General features: G+C 39.6%; 1 protein-coding gene across 5 annotated transcripts in view; it reads right to left on the bottom strand.

Annotated features, from left to right (window-relative positions):
* ANKS1B (ankyrin repeat and sterile alpha motif domain containing 1B) overlaps positions 1-20,517 on the bottom strand; it is a 1,331,756-nt gene that overhangs the window by 560,477 nt on the left and 750,762 nt on the right. For 4 of the 5 annotated variants that reach the window (XM_075551114.1, XM_075551115.1, XM_075551116.1 and 1 more), the window contains exons 13-14: positions 16,256-16,845; positions 14,324-14,396 (exon numbers count right to left, since the gene is read on the bottom strand). In XM_075551114.1, coding sequence (XP_075407229.1) covers positions 14,324-14,396; positions 16,256-16,845 — 663 coding nt within the window. The remainder of the gene's footprint in view (positions 1-14,323; positions 14,397-16,255; positions 16,846-20,517) is intronic. The other variant, XM_075551118.1, reaches the window with a different exon arrangement.

Raw genomic sequence — 20,517 nt, 5'->3', positions numbered from 1 at the left:
TGTACGAGCCCCAATAAAATGATTTTAAAAGTGAGTCTCTACAGCTACAACTCAGCTTTCTGGCTCTGGGAAAGAGATGCTGCAGGAGGAACGTTCATCGCTGCTTCACAATGGGCAAGTCTGTGAGAGAAGAACTCTTAAAAAAGTTTTAAAGAAGCAACGATGTCAGTTTGGTGACTAAGGTACTTGTGACCTATGCCCTGATCTTTTAAATGACCTTTTGTGCATGAAAAAAGTGGACACTGAAAAAGGAAGACAGGAGGAGAATTGCACTCAATTTAATCCTGCTTAGACTGTGGATACTACAAAAACAAACCATCCTAGGAAAAGATATCATCAAAAAGTTTTTCAGAAGCAAAGATGAGGAGATGATGGCTCCTTTAATGTGGGCATGTCATTGGGAAAGGCCATTTTACTAGAGAAGGATATCTTTTTGTGAAAATGCTCAGCAGGGTGAATTGATACAGTAGCTACCACAATGGAGGCAAAGATATCAATGAGCAAGAAGATGGTATAAGATGACTGGACAATATTTTGTTCCAATCTACATCAAGTCAACATGAGTTGAAGCTGATGCAACAACAGCTAAAAACAATAGTAACTGTTTTCCAATCTAAATATGAAGAGGGTTTTAGAATTCATTATTTTTCAATTCAAAATTGCATTATTTTTTAATTAAAATTCCACAACATTTTACATCCTCTTGTGTTTTTCCCTTATAATTTGGTTTAATAGATTTCATTTATAATTAAAATTTAGATGGAATTCATATATTACAGAAATAAGTTTGAAAAACAAGACGATATCTCTAAATGAAATTTAACCTTAAAAACAAGATAAAGTTTAAGCTCTAAATTTTTAAAACAGTATTATTGATGCGTAATTCATGTGTCATCAATTTAATGGTTTAAATCTATTAAAAAGAGCTGTGGGATCATCAGAACAATCAATTTTAAGACATTTTCTTCATTCTTCTACTTACCTATTATCATTAGCTTCCCATTACTTTCCAACCTCTCCTGCCACAACCCTAGGAGCTATTAATTTAGTTACTATCGCTATAGATTTACATATCCTAGATTTCATGTACAGAAAATCATAACAAAACCCCAATAATGGCATCAACATTAAACCCAGTAAAACCTCAATCCAAGTGAAAGCAGAAACTAGAGCAGATTAAAATGGGACAAAAGGAAAAGCAAATGATAGTATATTAAGTTTTAAATTAACTGTATCTGTAGTAACCCACTTTCTAATGTACTCTGTTTGAGGGCAAGACTATTCCTATCCCTGGACAATGCGCTTAGGGAATTCAGTGGAGGCTTAACCCACAGGGGGACTCTGCAAGTAGATTTTGGATTTTCACTGTTCTCCATTGCCTTCCGAAAACTGGGTGCTCAGCATTTGAGTTCTAATACCATTCCCTTCTCTGATCTTGGATTTTATTATTTACAGTCCTTGAATCACACAGGCTGATGTGCTCCTTCTGTGCTGATTTAGGTGACATCTCACTTGGATGGCTTCTTGTTTTAAGACAAGTCATAAAAAATCCCTTTGAGATTCTTTTTGATAAGCAGGCATTGTCTGCTTTCTTTACCACACTTTCCTATACCATCAATACTTTCAGTGATCACTTTTTGAGGGTAGCAAGCTCTAAACATTTAAATAAATTAGTTTTTTTATACTCATCTACTTGAGATCAATCTATTAGAGTCAATATGCTTGAATTCACTTTCTTGTAGTCGGAGATTATTAAAGGCAGTTTAGAAACAGTAGGCGTATAAGATTATCTGCCACTGTAATGAAGCTATGGCATCTGATTCTTAATTATATATTTGTTGTATAATGACAGGCAAATTTTGTGGAGCCACTTATTTCCCTTCCCTTTCCTGAAGATCCTCAATCTCACCAAAAAGATCATCAACTGGATTATTAGAAAGCAAAACAACTGAAAGTAGTTCCAGTTAACATGGGACATGTCAGAACCTGAAAGTGCTTCCTTAGACAGCATAATAATGTTCAAGAAAACTTCAGGAAAGATTCAACACAAAGCAACTTAACCTATGAGTATTTATTTCTTAACTTCAGTTGTCTTTAATAGATCTTTGTCTTTTTGTGTAGTGTACACTGATTAGGAAGATAGATTGCACATACTTGGATAAGAAGGTAAGGTAGCTTACATTTATTGATCACCTGCAATGCTCTTGGCTCTGGCAGGATAGTGAATATTCTTATCTTATAGTGGTCTTAATTTATAGTGGAGGAAGTTGACATTAAAGAGGCGATCCTGTCAGTGAATTGCAAAGGTGAGATTTGAAGCCAGTGATATTTAATTTCAAAACTCATTTGCTGAAAGAAATCTACATATGCATTTGCAAATAATAGGGGAACATATGACAATATGGCACACGCTATCACATTACATATCCAGCATCATCAAAAATTTAAGGTGTTCCATGTACTATGAAGTATTTAGCATAAGTGCATCCCACCTCAACCCTGACTTTTGTTTGATATTTAAATTTAATTTTGAATGGGGAACCAGAAGTTAAGTCTGTAAAATTCACACACTAATGTATTCTGTATGAGAACATAAGGGACTAACCTCCAATAAAGTCTGTGAGTTTTATTAACTTTTTGTTTCTAGCTTAGTTCTGAAAAGTTTAAGTTGCTGGATAAGTTACTTTTTTGGGGTTCTTTTTAATCATTTTATTTGGGGCTCTTACAGCTCTTATTACAATCCATACATACATACATCCATTGTGTCAATCACATCTGTACAGATATTGACATCATAATTTTCAAAATATTTTACTTCTATTTGAGCCCTTGGTATCAGCTCATCCCTGCCTCCTCCATCATGAACCCTTGATAATTTAGAATTTTTTTTCATGTCTTACACTGACCACTGTCTCCCTTACCCACTTTCTGTTGTTCGTGCCCCTGGGAGGGGGTTATATGTAGATCACTATGATCAGTTCCCCCTTTCCCCTTACCTGCTCCCTTACCCTCCTATTATTTTTACTCTTATTATTGGTCCTGAGGGGTTTAGCTGTCCTGGATTCCCTGTGTTGTGAGCTCGTATCTGTACCAGTGTATATGCTCCAGTCTAGCCATATTTGTAAGGTAAAATTAGGGTCATGATATTCAGGGGGAGGAAACATTAAATAACTCTTAAATCATTAAACAATCAAAGTCGATTATTTCATTGGTGCTATAATGTACACCGACTGGCTTGTCTCTTCCTTGTGACCCTTCTATAAGGGGGGTGTCCAATTGTCTACAGATGGGTTTGGGGTCTCCGCTCTGTGTTCCCCCTCATTCGCATTGATATGATTTTTTTTGTTGTTCTGGGTCTTTGATGCCTGATACCTGATCCTATGGACACCTCATGATCACACAGGCTGGTGTGCATCTTCCATGTGGACTTTGTTGATTCTCAGCTAGATGGTCACTTGTTTACCTTCAAGACTTTAAGACCCTAGACATTATATCTTTTGATAGCTTGGCACCATCAGTTTTCTTCACCACATTTGCTGATACACCCATTTGCTGGATAAGTTTCTAACTATAATATATAATGGCTGAGGAATTATTTTTAAACGGAAACTTGTTTCCAAGGATAGGGCTGGTTAGATGATTCAATCAGACTGATTAAACTTTGAGCTGGCTCATAATTTTAGAAGTGAAGCAATGAGAGAGTTCAAAATCTCTTCCTGATCCAATAAATAATCTGTTTATGTATCATCTGACATTGCAGATATGAATGTGAGGAGGACAAAGCAGAAATGCTGAAAGAAAATGGGCAAGGACATGGAATATTTAATGCTGCCTTTGTATCTCTCTTATTTATGATTTTATTTTTCTAATCACCCTTAAGCTGCATAGTCTAAGATGTGGAAAAGTGTGCATCTGGGTTGGGTCATCTCATGATACTTACTCCATCAGTATGTTGCAGAATGCACGATCAGGATGAAAGGAAGTGTCATTAACAACATTTGATATGCACATGGAGCAACCTTGCTTGGTGAGAGGGAGGAGGACTTGAAGCCTTTGCTGATGAAGGCAAAGAACTGCTATCTCTGTTGTGGATTGCAACTCAATGTAAAGAAAATCAAAATCCTTATAACTGAACCACAGACAGTATTATGATACATGGAGAAAAGATCAAAGTTATCAAGGATTTCATCTTGCTTAGATTCACAATCAATGCTCAGGGAAGCAGTAGTCGAGAAATCAAGTGACATATTACATTAGGGTGAATGTGTTGCACAAAATCTCTTCAAAGTGTTGAAGAGCCATCACTTTGGGACTAAGCTGCACTTGACCCATGCTCTGGTGTTTTCTAACGCCCTCATAAGCATGTGAAAGTTGGACAATAAGTAATTAAGACCACAGGAGAATTGATACATTTGAGTTATTTGCTGGTCAAAAATATTGAAAGTACTGTGGACTTCCAGAGAACAAATATAACTGTCTTGGAAGAAGTATAAGCTGACTGCTCCTTGGAAACAAGTTCGGAAAGGCTTCATCTCATGTACTTTGGAGATGGTATTAAGAGAGACCAACCCCTAGAAAAGGACACAATCCATGATAAAGTGAAGAGTGAATAAAAATGAGAAAGATCCTCATGAATTGATACAAGGGCAGCAACAGTGGACTCAAGCACAACAATTGTGAGGATGCCCAAGACTGGGCAGTGTTTCCTTTTGTCATGCCTAGGTTGCTATGGATCAGAACCAACTTGATGATATTTAATGGGGACAATCATCACCTTCTTATGATTTTAAGAGTAACTATCATAAATGTTTATGAAACTAAACAGCTCTTTTAAGTTAGTTATACCTATTGACTCAGTGGACTTAATAAGCTCAGAAGAAAAATTCTAGAGACAAAAACCACATATTACATAGTGTAGTCTTTCCTCTTGTTCATTCTAAATTAACCTCCCATTAGTTTTATTTTATTCTTCTTACTCATTATCAAACAAAAAAGGAGAATCAATTTTACAAAAATTTTAGACCATTTAAATTAATACACACTAGTATTTTCTCCTTTCTTTGACAAGGTATAAGTGGATGTGGAGGCAGTTTCAGATCACCTCTGATTTCACAAGGAAGAAAGAACAGTTTCCCAAGGCTAAATTCCTTAAAGTCAAAGTCAGATATGCCTCCAACCTCCAATCATCCTTAAAAGTCTGATACCAACCATCCTTCTGCAACATTTTCTATTTCTCATTTGGGTTATATAATTCATTGCCGTGGGCACCTAGAATTTTCAAAACATACTCTAGATTATGGGGAGTTAAAAAGTTACAATTTAAGATCAGAAAAGTTCAGGATATAGTTCTTTGGTCAGGAGAGACTCTTCTCTGCCATGCCTTCAAGGCAGCCTCTCCCATGGCCCTTGGCCCCTTGGCCAGGACTCTGCCATACTTGGGAAATGCAACAAAGTTCTTTTAGCACTGCCAATAAATACCCAAAGGGCACTCTACTCAGCCATAAGCCTCAGCCCAATGGCATGAATTAGCCAACCTAGCTTTCTGGACTAAATGTCCACGGGCCCACCATTCCACAAACAAGTCTCTTGCCTGGAGGGACTCAGTTTTTCTTGATCTGTAGACCGGGAAGCCCACCATCCTATTTCATATTCTGGCTCTGGTGCTGCTGTTTCACTGTTGCTGCTCTGGAGTCACCACTTTCGGGGGTAGAGCCCTGGTGATGTTGTGGTTATGCATTGGGTTGCAATCTGCCTGGTCGGCACTTCAAAACTACCTGCAGCTCCAAGAGAGAAAGACTGGCTTTCTACTCCTGTGAACAGGGTGTCTCTATGAGTTAGCATTGACTCCATGGCAGTGAATTGAGTTAAACTCAGGTTCCAAAGGACATGGAACACTCCTGGATTTCTTTCTTAAAAAAACAAAACAAAAAAAAAAAAACTTTCATTGATATAAAAATCCCCATTATCGTATACTTCCATAGGTAAGTCATTTTTAAAAACAGTTGTACATACATCATCCCAATCAGTTCCAGTGCACCCTCCTCATCCCCTATTTATTGTTTACACCCCAATTCTCCTCAACTTCCCTCCATCTCCGATAAGCTATCATATCAATTATTGTCTCTATGCATCCACTGTTTGTGTGTTTCATGAATTGGGAAACATAACAGAAACAATAAAAATCAAACAAAACCCAAAGCAGAATAAAAGAAATAAAGAAAGAATGAAAAGGCCAGCAATATTAAAGATAAGCCAGAGAGAGGGTGGTTTTCCTGGAACAAGTGAGAAACATTTAAACCTAGATATTAAAAATAAGCCAGAGAGAAAATTTTTGTCTTGGAGCAAGTGAGAAATATTTAAACCTAGAGCAAATTCAGAATGGGTCAAGAGGGAGGTCAGCTGGCCAGGTATAATATTATACCATAGTTCCACCCACCATAATCAAGTTGACAATAATCTCTATTGTTATAAAGATGTTCTCATTCCTTGACTGTGGCCAGAGGCGATCTGCCAGAGGATTGATCTGAAGAGGTGCTCTGCAGATTGATTTTTGGTTCCCACTACCCCCCACAGCCTTTTACAGATTGGGAGTTCACAATTTACGCTCCGATACCTTTTCCTTCATCACATTTGGATTTTATTATCACCATCTTTGCATCACATACGCTTGTAGGCTTCTTCCATGTGGATGTAGTTGATGCCTCAGTGAGATGGCTGCTTGTTTCACTAGAAGCCTTTAAGACCCCAGGCACTATTTCACTTGCTAGCCAAGCGTCTCTTGCTTTCTTCACCACATTTTGCCCATATCTTCAGTGACTGGATGTCTTGACAAGAGTGAGAGCTCACTTCCTGCTTTTCAAGTGCACAATTCAAGCCAGCATGATGGAACAATTGCCCGCTCCTCGAAGTGGAATTCTAAGTTTTTACAATCATGCCTAACTGAATCATTTAATAAAATTAGTATCTCCTCCTGCCTTCTCTAACCCACACCAATTCCCATGGGGGAAAATATCATTTGATTGACATTATAAAGACTATAGCTAGAAAAGCCATATTCAATAATTCAGTGCAGCACAGTTCATAGCCTGGTTTTATGATGTTGTTGTTGTTGTTGTTGTTGTTGTTGTTGTTGTTCTTCTTCTTCTTCTTCTTCTTCTTCTTCTTCTTCTTCTTCTTCTTCTTCTTCTTCTTCTTCTTCTTCTTCTTCTTCTTCTTCTTCTTCTTCTTCTTCTTCTTTGTAGCAATGCTTCTCTGGGATCAATTGCCTGTTGGATTTTTTTTTTATGACCTGTGTTGCCACGTGACAATTCCAGTGAATACGGCACATTTAACATGAAGACAGCAAACATTGCTTTCAAATACGTAAAGATATCCTTAAGGCAATGGGCTTAAAGGTATTTATCTCAAAACATCACGGTATCAAAATAATGTCTCCTTCATGCAAGAACAGGGGGGGGGGATTGTGACTTAAGGTGAGAAAACTTGAAAAAGTTCATGGAAATGGGTATTATGATTAAACCCATGCATGAATTTAACTTTTTTTACACCTGAATAAATTAAAATTAACTTGCAAAAGGAACCCTGGTTGCGCTGGCAGCGTCGGACCGCTAACTGCAAGGCCGGCTGCTCAAGCCCTTAGTCACTCCATGTGGGAAGGACAAGACTGTCTACTCTGTAAAGATTAACAACGCATGAGTCAGAACATACAACCCTCACATGCATGATGAAGAACGGTAAAATCATCCATGCTTTAGAAAAACTGATGGGGACAAAGCTCCAATGAAGTAGCACCTTACGAACAGAAACGCTCTTACGAACAGAAACGCTCTTTTTGAGAAAAAAATGACAGGATGGCAAAGATGAAGCTCTCCTATCCACTTAATTTTGAGAGGAATTATTTAATCTTGTTTGTGTCCCAATTGAAGTGGATCAATGATTCACAGGAGAGACCATCGACAACATTGAAGACATCTCGTTTGGTTCAACTTATAAAGTTCTGATGGAAAATTTTATATTTGAACAAATTTCCTGTTTGATCTATGCCAAAATGACTGCACCCAGATGAGCTGCAAACAGGAGCAGAGTTTTCAATGAAAAAAATTAAAAATGTCAAAAGAGGGCTCAAGATCCTGAAGCATTCATGGCAAGAACTGTAACAGGAGATGAAAGGTGGCTTTTCCAGCACACTCCTGAAGACAGATGACCATCAGAACAGTGACTAACAAGAGCAAGAAGTGATCCAGTCAAAGCAGAAGTAGACAGGTCAAGAGCAGAGTAACGGGTTTTGTTTGTTTGTTTGTATTTTTAATGCTCAAGGCATCTTTCTTGATTCTGGAGGCCACAGAATGATAACATCTGCTTATCATGAGTGTTTTCAGAACATTAGCTGAAGATTTAGAAGAAAAACACCCGGGAAAGCTTCACTCGAGAGTCTTCCTGCAGACAATGCTCCTGTTCGTTTCTCTCTCTCATCAGACAAGGGCAATCTTTTGAGAGTTTCTTTGGGGAATCATTAGGCATCCTGCCTTACAGTCCTGATTTGGCTCCTTTAGATATCTTGTTGTTTCCTAATGTTTAAAAAAATATTTCAAGGATATCCATTTCTTCAGTTACTAATGTGAAAAGGATTGCCGTGCTCTGGTAAAATGGCCCAGATCTCCCATTCTTTAGGGTTGAGTTAAATGAGCAGCAGCATCATTTGAAAACGTGTCTTCAGCTTGCTGGACCTTATGTTGAGAAATAAAGTTTATATATTTACATTTTTTCCTTTTAATGCTATTTTTTCCACAAACTTTTTGATGTCCCCTCATAAATAGCAATATGTGCCCGCCACTACAATTTGTCTTATACGTGTATTCCTGTCTATCAGTATCTTCAGTTATATGGATGGGGAAACTCAATCTCTAATCATCTGATGCCAAGCGGGTAGCAAATACCAGAACGAGGTTTGAGTTGATGTCTCTGATTTTATATGCCATCGTGCGGTTTCCCGACCGTATTCAGCACTCAAAACTCTGTGTGCAGAATGCAGTCTTCATGGGACTATTTATGATTCCTCTCGATTCTACCAGTCTTGACAAGAAGCTCAGGAAAGCTGTAATTCACAATGGACCTTATGGCCTGCTGCAGTGCTACATGGAGTGATCCGCCCCTCGGAGCGTAATTAGTATACAACTGAGCGGTGAATGTTATGGCAGACACAGAAGTAGCCATTCACACGAATGGGCTTTGTTAATAGGAATTATGATGCTAATCATAATGTGTCTCTGCTTTTGTTTTCATAACCCCTGCGGATGAATTACAGGAACTGAAGAAGCAGGTAGGATGCAGTGTGAGGGCTGGAAAAAGGAGACGAAATAAGGGCAGGAAATCAGTGGATTTATTGAGGATCCCAACGCCCTCCACGAGTGGTGTTTTCAACTTTAATCCATGTTTTCATAAATCTATGTAAACCATCTTTATAAATAGGCTTATGCTATTTTTATGGTTGTGTGGCACTATTTCAAGTAGGTTGGAACATCAGTGTCACATTCAATGTCAATGAAGCCTCACTCGGTATAATGCACTCTTCTAACAGAGATGCACTTTAGGTCTCTGCTTGAACTTTGCACGCATCACAGAACCTACTATCTCACTGGGCAGCCCTTCCATTTTACTACAGTAATACCGTAACAGAAGGAGTGCTAGTGGCTTAGTGGGTGACAAGTTGGGCTGGGAATAGGAAGGTCAGCAGTTTGAAACTACCAGCCACTGGTGGGAGAACAAGCGAGGCTTTCTACTCCACGAAGGAGTTAGAGCTTTGGAAACCTGCAGAGGAGTTCTGCTGGGCCCTAGAGCGTCACTGTGAGTTGGAATCTACTCGATAGCAATGAGTGAGTAAGTGAGTGAATTACGATAGAAATCAATTCTTGCTTTAATATCAATCAAAAGTTTGTGTTCCTACAACTTTCCTGAAATTATTATTTCCTGCAAGAGCTATGTCTTCACAAACATTTCTAAGCTGGTTCTTGGACCCTATAAAAGGCTGCAGCGTGTATCTGCCTTTCTGTGTGAGAGTGCTGGCTACACACTCTACCACAGAGCTAAGATTTTACCTGCACCGCTAAACACAGGTACCCAATTTTGAAAACTTTCCATAAAATTTTTCTCTTTTCAAAATACAAAACAAATATGCATCTCGGGCAAAAACTGTGTTCCATCATTTTTTTAAAAATCACTTAATCGTCACTGGCTCCAGCTAGGTTAGAGCTGAGTGAATTCTCATGTGTCTCCACATAGGAGACCTGGGCTCGGTACTTTTCAGTGCCTTCAGAGTCTGCTCGGTGACTGCATCCAACCACAGTGCTACGCTGCAGACCTCTAGGCTCGGGTACTGAGCAGCGTTTTACGGCTTCCGCTGAGTTACGAGTGTTTACTTACAAGGCAGATTTGTCACGCTCTGCTCTCAGAGGTCCATCTCAATGTCATTGAATCAATTTCGTAGTGACTGAGTCATAGTCAATAAATGTGTCCCTTTAGCCATCATTTCTTATGTGATACATCATAACTCTGGACTCTAGATGCCTGTGGCTACTGTCCCTTTTGGAAGGTGCTCTCTACTATATTAATGAACAAGATTGGGTGGGATTAAGACCTGATTTAGGAAGAGGTGTGAACCAAGTGCCATCCTTTGTTTCTTTTGGGGCATCTTCAAGACTCTACCTTAGTAGAAAGTGTGATTTTAGAGACCATCCATTGTTTTCCTTGAAAAGCATGTATTTTCTGGTGCCACCGTACAGTTTTGACACACATCACAGTACCTGGAAAGCTATAGCTCTGATTCCTGACGGAGCCTTACGAGAAGCAAGACCTACTGTGACTTTTGAACATTTTCAGCCTCTGACTTTGGACCCCATGTCTGCCATTTGGATTTTGGAGCGACCATGTGAGTGACCATGATTTCAGAGTGACCATCACCATGTGAGATATTTCCTCCAAGTTTCATGAATTCATGTGGGACATTACATCAAATTGCAGAACCCAGGGAAGCGAGGGGATGTATTTAAGGGAGGAGTTGGGGAAAATGGAACGGACTAGCATCTTGGAAGAGTTGGATTTGGGGGCTATCTTTAAACTCCAACACCTTGGCCCCCATTTTGGCATTAATTCTTCTAAAAGAAATTATTAACACAGTGACCCCATCAGGTAAGGTAGAACTACCCCTTTGAGCTTCTGAGCCTCTAAGTCTTCATGGAAGTAGACCACCTCGTCCTCTCTTGGACCGGCTCTGGTCTCAAACAGCAGACCTCCTGGTTAGCAGCTTCAGGTGGAGCCCCCTACAGCACTAGAGCTCCTTAGAGAGACATGAGGCCCAGGGAATTGCACTTTCTGTAGTGCTGAAATGATTTCGATGCAAGCGATCTGTAGATCACAATGTAAGGAAAAACCCCGAAGGCCACCAGTTGTCATGATGCAGGTTCATTCACTTTAACTTCAACAAGAGCATTGCAAGGGTGGGGGTGACTTTTTGGTCTCACTTATGACTTTTCAAATATGCCTCCTGAGAACATATAAACAGTCACCAGGGTTTTTTGTTTGTTTTGCTTTATTATTGCCAGTAAATCTCCATACTTTTCAACTGTTTCTGTTTTCACTTGTGGTCACTATATGGTGAGTTCAGTTCCCAAAACTCCATTCCCACCAAGTATTGACCCCCAATTAATATACATGCATGCGATATGGATGGCACACATCTAATCGAGGAATTGAGTAGACCTTGATCAGACACAGGAAGTTCCTATCTACTTGAGTATAACCCTAGTTTTCAGCACCCTTTTTATGCAGTTTTTGTGGTAAAATTAGGTGCCTCAGCTGGTATTTGGGTCGGTTTATACTCAAGTATATATCGTATGTTCTTATGTAAGAATAAGAGGAGAGTATAGTGGGGCCAGGAAGAAAAGGGGATAGAGGTGAGCATCTGAGAAGGGAGAATCATTCTCCCCACTCCTCACTCCCTTTCTTCTATCCTTTCCCCTCACCCACCACCCCTGGTTTCCAGCTCAGTTGGCCACTTCCCTCCCCTGTACCCCGACAAGCAACCTAGTCCTCTTGTGCTCTCAGACTCCAGCCCAGCTCATGGTCACTGGGTCTGTTCTACCTCATAGCAATCCTATAGGAAAGGGTAGAACTGCTTCTTGGGGTTTCCATGTTTCTGAGACTATAATTCTTCATGACAGCAGAGCCCCCCCCCCTTCTCCCAAAGAGCAGCTGGTGTTTGTGAATGGATCACTTCACGATTAGCAGCCGAATGCATCACCATCATGCCACCAAGGCTCTAGCTTTACACCCGAGGATATCTGCTGGGTGGGAGCTGGACTTGCGCGGAGAGCTCTAGCATTGCCAGAACTTTCCATGGATGGGCACTAATACGCACTGCCACTGAGTCAGTTCCAACTCCGATCGACCCCAAAGCACAGGATAGAACTGGCCCTGTGGGTTTCTGAAACTATAACTATTTACAGGAAGAGATCCTCTGAAGGCTTTCTCCCATCCCCAGTGATAGGTGAGTGCTAATTGTTAAGGAATATCTTGTCTACCCAGCTCTGTTTCTGGTCAGAATGACTTCTACCAGTTTCCTGGCAAGGGACGTACTTCCACAAACACTGTTGGGACAGGGTGATACATGAGATCTGAAGCCATGCAAGTACAGTAATTTTCAGTATTTTGTTCATCATGGTGTTTTTTGGCTTTAACTTTGACTTTTTTAAAAAAATTAATTTTTTTGACTGTTTGGGACAGCCCCTTGGATTTTGCTTTTTAGGTTAGTTCCTCACTCATCTCTTCAAGTCATGACCCTCGTAACTGGTCAAAGGGCAAAAGTCATATTGCTAATCATCTTATGATATAATTACATTTCTTTACATATAACTTGATCTCATTGCCTCTACTAAAACATCAACCATCATTACTAACTTCCACAATCTCTTCCAAGAGTTTAGATAGATCTGCTATAACTCCCAATGCTATTGACCTGTGTCGTTTCCTCATTCAGTCTGTTGGTTTGCACAGCTTAGGTGTTGCTGTAATACTGGAAGATATTTCACTAGTATTTTAAATATCAGCAGGGTTACCCATGGTGGGCAGGTATCAGCAGAATTTCCAGATTTAGACACATTAGTTAGAAAGGCTTCCCAATCTGCTTCTGAAAATTAGCCAATGTAAAACCCACGGACCAGAACAGAACTTTGTCCAACTGTCTTTGAACATGTCTTCAACCTTAAACAAGGAATCCTTAAACAAGGAACAAGGAATCAATCCTTAAAGGAAGGCATCTTGATGAACGAGAGAGGCAACAAGGGCACAAGAAATGCCAGGTAAGCTAGCTTGGGACAACAGCAGTGTGGATGGGTTTGGACATGCTGTGAACATCATGTAGTACTGATCAACATCTCATTTGGTTGTCATCATGTGTCAATAGCAGCTAACATCAACAAAAAATAGAATTGATAGATTGGTCACATCACTAATGAGTAGCAATGTGGAAATGGAACTCAACTCTGTACTTTACAAGTAATAGTTTCTTACATATCAATATAATCTTACATATCAATAATCTTATTTTTAAATTTAGGCATCTGATATTTAATGTTCATCAGTATTAAGCAAACAGTTACAGTCTCAGAAACTCACAGGGGGTAGTTATACCCTTCCATAGGATTGCTATGAGTCAGCAGTGATTTGATGGCAATGAGTTTGGTTTTATTAAGCAGCAGTCATCAAAGAAAGTTCCACAGTCTTCTATTCAAGCTTCAATTACAGGGAAGAAAACAATACCTCTTACAGGCAACACACTAAATATGTATTTTTTAAAACCTTACATTTTCAAGGCATCTGCCAGCTACTACAGGATGTATGGAGATGAGTAACAGAATTCTTGCTTTAATGGAGCTGATACTCATGACATTGGTAATCACCTTGACCATGGTGAATGGAAAATTTTACTGAATGAGGAAAAGTGTATTAAGTCACCATCTTCTACAACCTTTTGAAGTGCCTAATGAACTCTCCATAAAATTGAAACTCTATTAACCTTAACTGGTATAGTAAGATAGAGCATGGAGAGAGAAAGAAAAACAACCCCAATCTGTGAAAATAGTATGCTAATAATTGGTTGTTTTGTTGTTTTTTTTACAATTCATGGTTGTTTTTTTAATCTGAAAGTAGAAGCAAATAATTTGTAGATATAGTTACGGTAAAACATAGCATGACCTCAGCACACCTATAGATATCTAACTAGTTCTTAAACACCTTTAGTCACTATTTTGTAGAAGAGAGAATTCCTTACTTTTGGTCTCACCATTCATCTCTTCAAGTTCACTGCAGATTCCAACATCTATGGAATTCATAATCTTATCGATCTGCGAGAAGCAAAAATGATAGAAATAAATTATTACATTAAGTTTTCACATTTAAAATGAATTCCAAATGAAAGCTATATTTATTCTTGGTATTATTACCACGGCAATATTACCAGTGGAAGCCTGGCAGAGAAAGGATTCAAGGGAGGCAGGTATCTTATAAATTGCTTTTTACAATATACATTCTATTCTCCTTTCCACATATTTCAAATTCAGCTTTCCTTTTATACTTTGTAAAGTGAGCTTTGTCTGTGTGTACCCATGATAGATCAGTAATGCAGGAGTTACATGTTCCTTCATCTCAGAAGGGCCGGGGTGAAGAGTAAGTTCATGTAATGATATCCAGGCTCATGGGCATTCTCCCTCTCTGCATCTTGTTTGATTGGTGTGGGGTTGGTGTCAGTCTGTGGACATGGCCATTAAAACCAAGTTCTATACATGTGGCTAGGCCAGCAGTAAGGTGATTTATAGCACCAATAACAATAAACGAGACCTGGAATCAACATAATTCATCAATTAAAAACAAATTGCTCTTCTCTCATTCCAAAAAGGACTTCTGATATTAATTGAAAAATTAATAAATACAAGAAATGCATAGACTAAAAAAAAACACACCACCCATCTAATAGCCCGGACCTTTTAGAACAGTGGTTCTCCACCTCCCTAATGCCGTGACCCTTTAATTCAGTTCCTCATGTTGTAGTGACCCCCCCCAATCATACAATTATTTTCACTGCTACTTCATAACTGTAATTTTGTTACTGTAATGAATCGAGCAACCCCTGTGAAAGGGTTGTTCAATCCCCAAAGGGGTCGTGACCCACAGGTTGAGAACCACTGTTTTAGACGGCTATGCCTCCTAAATAACAGTCACTTAGAGTTTAATCTCCGTCTTTGTCATCACAGTGACCTGAATCAGATGGCAGGTTTCTGAAGGGACAAGGAGCCTCACATGAATGTCCCATTTTGTTTACCCTGAAAAATGTGCAAGGCAATTGAGAGATTTCTCAAGCAGCTCGGTGCAGAGTGTCCAAATCAGAAGTATTTCCATTTTTCATTCTCAGAATACTATAGTGACCTTAACTGGCACAATCTCTTGAGATCCAGAGTGAGATATGTGCGAATAAAAGACCAAGGGAGAGTGTGGTCCATTCTTTGAAGGAACCCAATAAAAAAGCAAGACATTATTATTTTATGATTGGGTGTTCCATAGAGGCAAAGGATAAGGTTTCATAATACTATACGGGTGTTTCTTATAAAGATATTGGCTTTAAGTAGAGATTAACTTGATGACAATGGTCGCTGACAAATTTTTATTTAATGGTTTTCTGATTGTTGTGAAAGGAAGTACTACATTAAGTGATACATGTTTATTGGGTAGTACTTGGAGAGGGGCCAGGATTACTCTGTTTGCCAGTAAGGATTTGATTATAAGGAGCTCTTCCGAAAATATACAATACTTTAGAGAAGGAAGACAAGCTAATAAAGAGTTTAGCAAGTAGCAAAATGACATAGAGCAGAAAAAACACAAAGATTTTCCTCCATTTGTCAGCTTCAGCGCTTGGTAGGACACAATGTGAACATTCTCCAGCACCTCATAGCTAGTTATTACTTCTGCTTGATATCAATTTCTATGGAAACAATAGATTTCCCTACATGTGTGGAACTGTGTTTGTTCTCTTATACTCGCTGTGAAATTATCATGCATTACCGGAGAACCTTTCCGTTCCACTTGGAGCGATATCCATTAAAACTATTTCTGCCTCAGACAGACTTAAAAAGCCGAAAATCCTTCCTCCAATCTGCCCCCCCCCCCGACTCTATTGCCCTACCGAGTGAAAAACAAGAACATGTCTTACTTCTTCCCATTCAGATGTGAAGGATGGCGTCCTTTCTGAATTCCCCTTCGAACTGTGTTCAGCAGCTGAAGTTTCACTCCAGTTAACTCTCGCTGTTTTCTCATTTGAAGGATGAGCAATGAGATCAGAATCCGATTTAGAGACATTTTTGGATAAATGCATCTCAATCAAGGCTCTCGGCAAGGACCTGATTCTTCCCAGAGTACAGGCTCTCTCTACCAATCCCCCCGTGTTCACTACCCACTGATCCCCATTCCGGGGTACATTTCTAGTTGCCCTGGTGCCAACAATGGTATGGTTTTCTAGTTGGTTGCCTTTTTTGTGAAAAATTGTTCTACTGACCACTTTGGGTTTAATTTTCTTCCCCACAGGTTCTGAGTTGCTTTCTATCGGAGATGGCTTGAACAGCACAGGACTATTTGCCAAACAGATTTCATTTCGTCCATCTTCATATTTCTCTCTCTTCCCATAGAGATGAAATGGATTTTCGGGGGACTCACAGGCTGGAGAGGAGCCATGGAGCAGGCCTGCAAATTGCCCAGCATCATATTCCTTGGGGGGGTCGTTGTCCTCCTGTTGAGACAGGTCATCTGCAAAAGGGGAGGTAGGCTGTCAGAATGCTTGCTTATCAAGGCCTCCCAATGTCCCAACACAAGGGCAGTGTACTTTGGAACTTGACCAATAGGTAGACATTCGATTTACTGCTTCAAAGCAGTACTCTCGCTGTATAAGATACCCTGGTTCTCACAGTGTCACGTAAGAAAGAAATGTGTGTGTGTGCATATGCGTGCACATGCATATGACCTGGGTACAAATTGAGTTGCTGCATACTCGTCGCTTAGGCCCCCAGCATATTTAATTTACATTGGGCGAACCAACCTGGGAATCTTTATAGCAGAACTTGACTTCACATCATCACCGTAAGTGAATTGTTGTACACCAAGATATCAGGTAAGACATGAGACAGGTATCAGGTTGCGACCACATGCCATGATAAGCCTAGCTTTACTCCTGGTAAATATCTTCAGAAACAAACTACTGAACCCAAGTATAATGAGAAGTAATTGCAGGTCAATAATCTAGATAGAGTTACCTTGAATACAAAATTAAGGTCACTTTAAAATTAATTATAGGATTTTGACAAAAAAAGATTTATTGAAGCTGAAGATAGGCAAATGAATCAATAACTCAAGATTTTTTTCTACAAATACAGATGCCACCTATTGATACTTTTCTTTTCTTCACTGAAATGTCATTTTCCAATTGCTTCAGATCTTTGACAATGTAATGCTAAAAGGAAACTAAAGAAAAATTGCTTTATTTCTTCAGAAAAGTCATGAGATAAAGCATAAATGTGCTCTAAAATTTTAAACAGGACTATCTTAACTTGTCTTTTAAAATGATAGAATCCTGGCCAAAGACCGGAGCAAGAGTAGTCTCTTTACCTCGTTGAGTGGTCATTTTCATTCATAGAAGCTAAGTATTTACCAGTATCAAAAGTAAAATTAGCTGAAAGTCTACAATCTACACTGCTGAAGAAATCAAAAACATTCAACGTTTCACATAATGACAGCAAATCAAAAGTTAATTTCCTGATCCACACTTTAAAGAAATTAGTTATTATTATAAAACTTAAACACTGAAATTTATAAATTAATAAGGAGCATAGATTAATCATGTGAACTAAGAGTTATATTTACATCATCTCATTTGATCCACTTAACAAGTCAGTGGATTGATTAATAATTATCATGATTTTCTGACACAATAACAGGCTATGCCCAGAATATAGAATTTCCATATTTTCAGCCAGTTGGCTGCCACAGTAAGCCTCTGTGGCTATTTGCCCAAAGGATGTTGCAGACAAATGAACCCTCTTATTGAGGTTTGATGCCAAGTTGCTAAACTGTTCTCTCCCTTAGAGCTGGTAGAAGCAGAAATGTTTCTGGCTTTCCATATGCCTAGACCTCACCCCAGTTCCTGGGGGATTTGACAAAGTTAAAACTTCCCCTTACCCAAACCAATCACACCAGCATCTTAGATGGAAGAAAGAAGAGTAACAGGAGAGAGGGCCAAGAAATGACGATAACAAAGGGAACTACCTATATCCGACCAGTATTATTTAAAATCAAATTAATCTTTCCATAAAACACCCCATCTTTTATGGGAAGCATTATCATGTTTTCATGTTTTGATACCTCCGTTTATTTTCTTCTCTCAATCTGGGGACAGAATCATTGGTGGAAAGTGGGGTGAGGCAGCAATGAATATCCCTTATGAACTACAGTGTGTAATGCAAACTATGTACTATTATGTCCAGTTTCAGATATCCAAACACTTTGAGATTGTGTTTAAGTTGCTGAAGGTGCCCCAGTGGTAAGTGTTTAAGTGGCAGACTGAGTAGGGTTTATCAGATTCCAATAGCATTTTTTGTGGAAATTATATTACTAGTAACTTAAAAGAAGAGTTTAAGGTTGGTTTACCCTGAGAAAACTAGAAGGCTCTCTGAGGTGATACACATGCTCCTCATGCTCAAGACCATTCCTTGCAGTATGTCTTGCTTCTAGTAGGGACACAGTAAAACGATATTGAGTATTTAAATGTGGTTCTACATAAATGCATGGGTAGATGTACAATTTTTAGTGGAGTTATCTGAAACTTTCTGTGATTTTCCAGAGCAAGAGAGAGCAGTCATGGTCTACTATCTTTGAAATTTGGGAAAAGTGAGTTAACAGCATTTGAGTTTTTATTCTGCTTCACAGAGATAAACTAATATTGAGAGGAAAAAAAGCCTAGCACTCTGTTCTAATTTATATTCTCATTTTTCTTCTGAGGCTACTTAGATCCTCTTAGTGTTGGAAAAAATGATGTGTAGGCGAGGCCAGATCTCCTGAAAATTCAAAAGGGAGCAGGAGAATCAGCAGCAGCAGCAGCAGCTGCCCCAGGCCAGATCCTACAATGCCGAAGTCACACATGCCCCTACCTCCAGTCTTCCTTACCAATCCCGGTGCCAACTGTCCTTGAAACAGGACTGGGCCTTCTCATCTGGGTTGAATAATTATTGCAATGGACCCATAGAAGTCACAGACCATCCTTATGACTCTAGACTTTATTAGAGACGTTAACAGGTCACATTTCAGGACTAGAAATATTCCGGACTCAGTTCTTTGGTCAGAACATCTTCTTCTCAGCCACGGCACAGGCAGGCCTCTCTGGGCCTCTGCCCCTTGGCCTGGCCCCTGCACTACTCGGGCGATGTTCTTCTTGCAATGTTGGTGACAAATGTCCAAAAGGCACCCTTCTCCATCATCAGACCAAGCCTGAAGGCATTTGGCAAACTTAGCTGTTCTGAGTATCTGAAGCTATTCCAGTCTGCAAATGAGCCTCCTGCCCCAAACATTCAGCTGTGCTTCCTCTGTGGAGTAGGAAGCCCCCTGCTCTGCCTTGTGCTTTTGTGCCTAGTTGTCTGATGCCACTCCCCTGATGTGACAGCTATCTGTTCCTGGACAGAACAGAGGAGGTTTAATGCGTAGGGATCTCAGCGTCCAAGGAAAGTAGTCATAATAGTTAGACCTCCCCTCCAGCTTCTAATATGGTTCATTTTAAACCCAGCAGGATGGAAAAAATGGCTAATACTCTCTTTAGATTTCCATGTTTTATAATCACATTTAACCCTGTTAACAATCACATACATCTCAGTCATATAATCCTACCTTCTCGTATCCAGACCCATCAGGAAAAGCACTGTTTGGTTGGAATTACATATTATGGATAGCGATCTGTATTAAATAACTTTCTGCTCTGCAAATATTTTGCAACATAAGCAAGTTGGTATAGAATGACAGAATCATGGCCAAGTAGAAGTGCCTTGGTGCGTTTCCAAGACAGTAACTCTTTATGGGAGCAGAGAGCCTCGTCCTTCTCCCAAGGAATGTAGTAGGAAGGAGGACTTCTGATGTTACCAAGTTTATAATTTGAATTGAGAAAAATTATTCAGAAGACTGGGAGGATTGAGTGTGAAAGGAAAATTGAAGAGATTAGCGTATGGGGGGAACAATCCCCTTGGTCTCAGTCAGGAAGTTTCTGAACACGTTCCTTTTCGCTGACGATGGTTTTGTTGGTTTTGTTAGGCTCAGTTGAGTTGGTCCTAACCTGGAAGGACCCGGGTGCCACAGACCAAAGTCATGCCTGCTCTCAGCCATCTTCAGCATCAGTGCTACGTTTGAACCACTGTGGCAGCCACTGCGTCTCCCTGTCTTGTT

The sequence above is a fragment of the Tenrec ecaudatus genome, chromosome 6, assembly GCF_050624435.1.
Source record: "Tenrec ecaudatus isolate mTenEca1 chromosome 6, mTenEca1.hap1, whole genome shotgun sequence".
Classification (NCBI taxonomy): Eukaryota; Metazoa; Chordata; class Mammalia; order Afrosoricida; family Tenrecidae; genus Tenrec; species Tenrec ecaudatus.
Note: the sequence above shows the minus strand (reverse complement) of the source record. Positions and strands in the feature narration are given on the sequence as shown.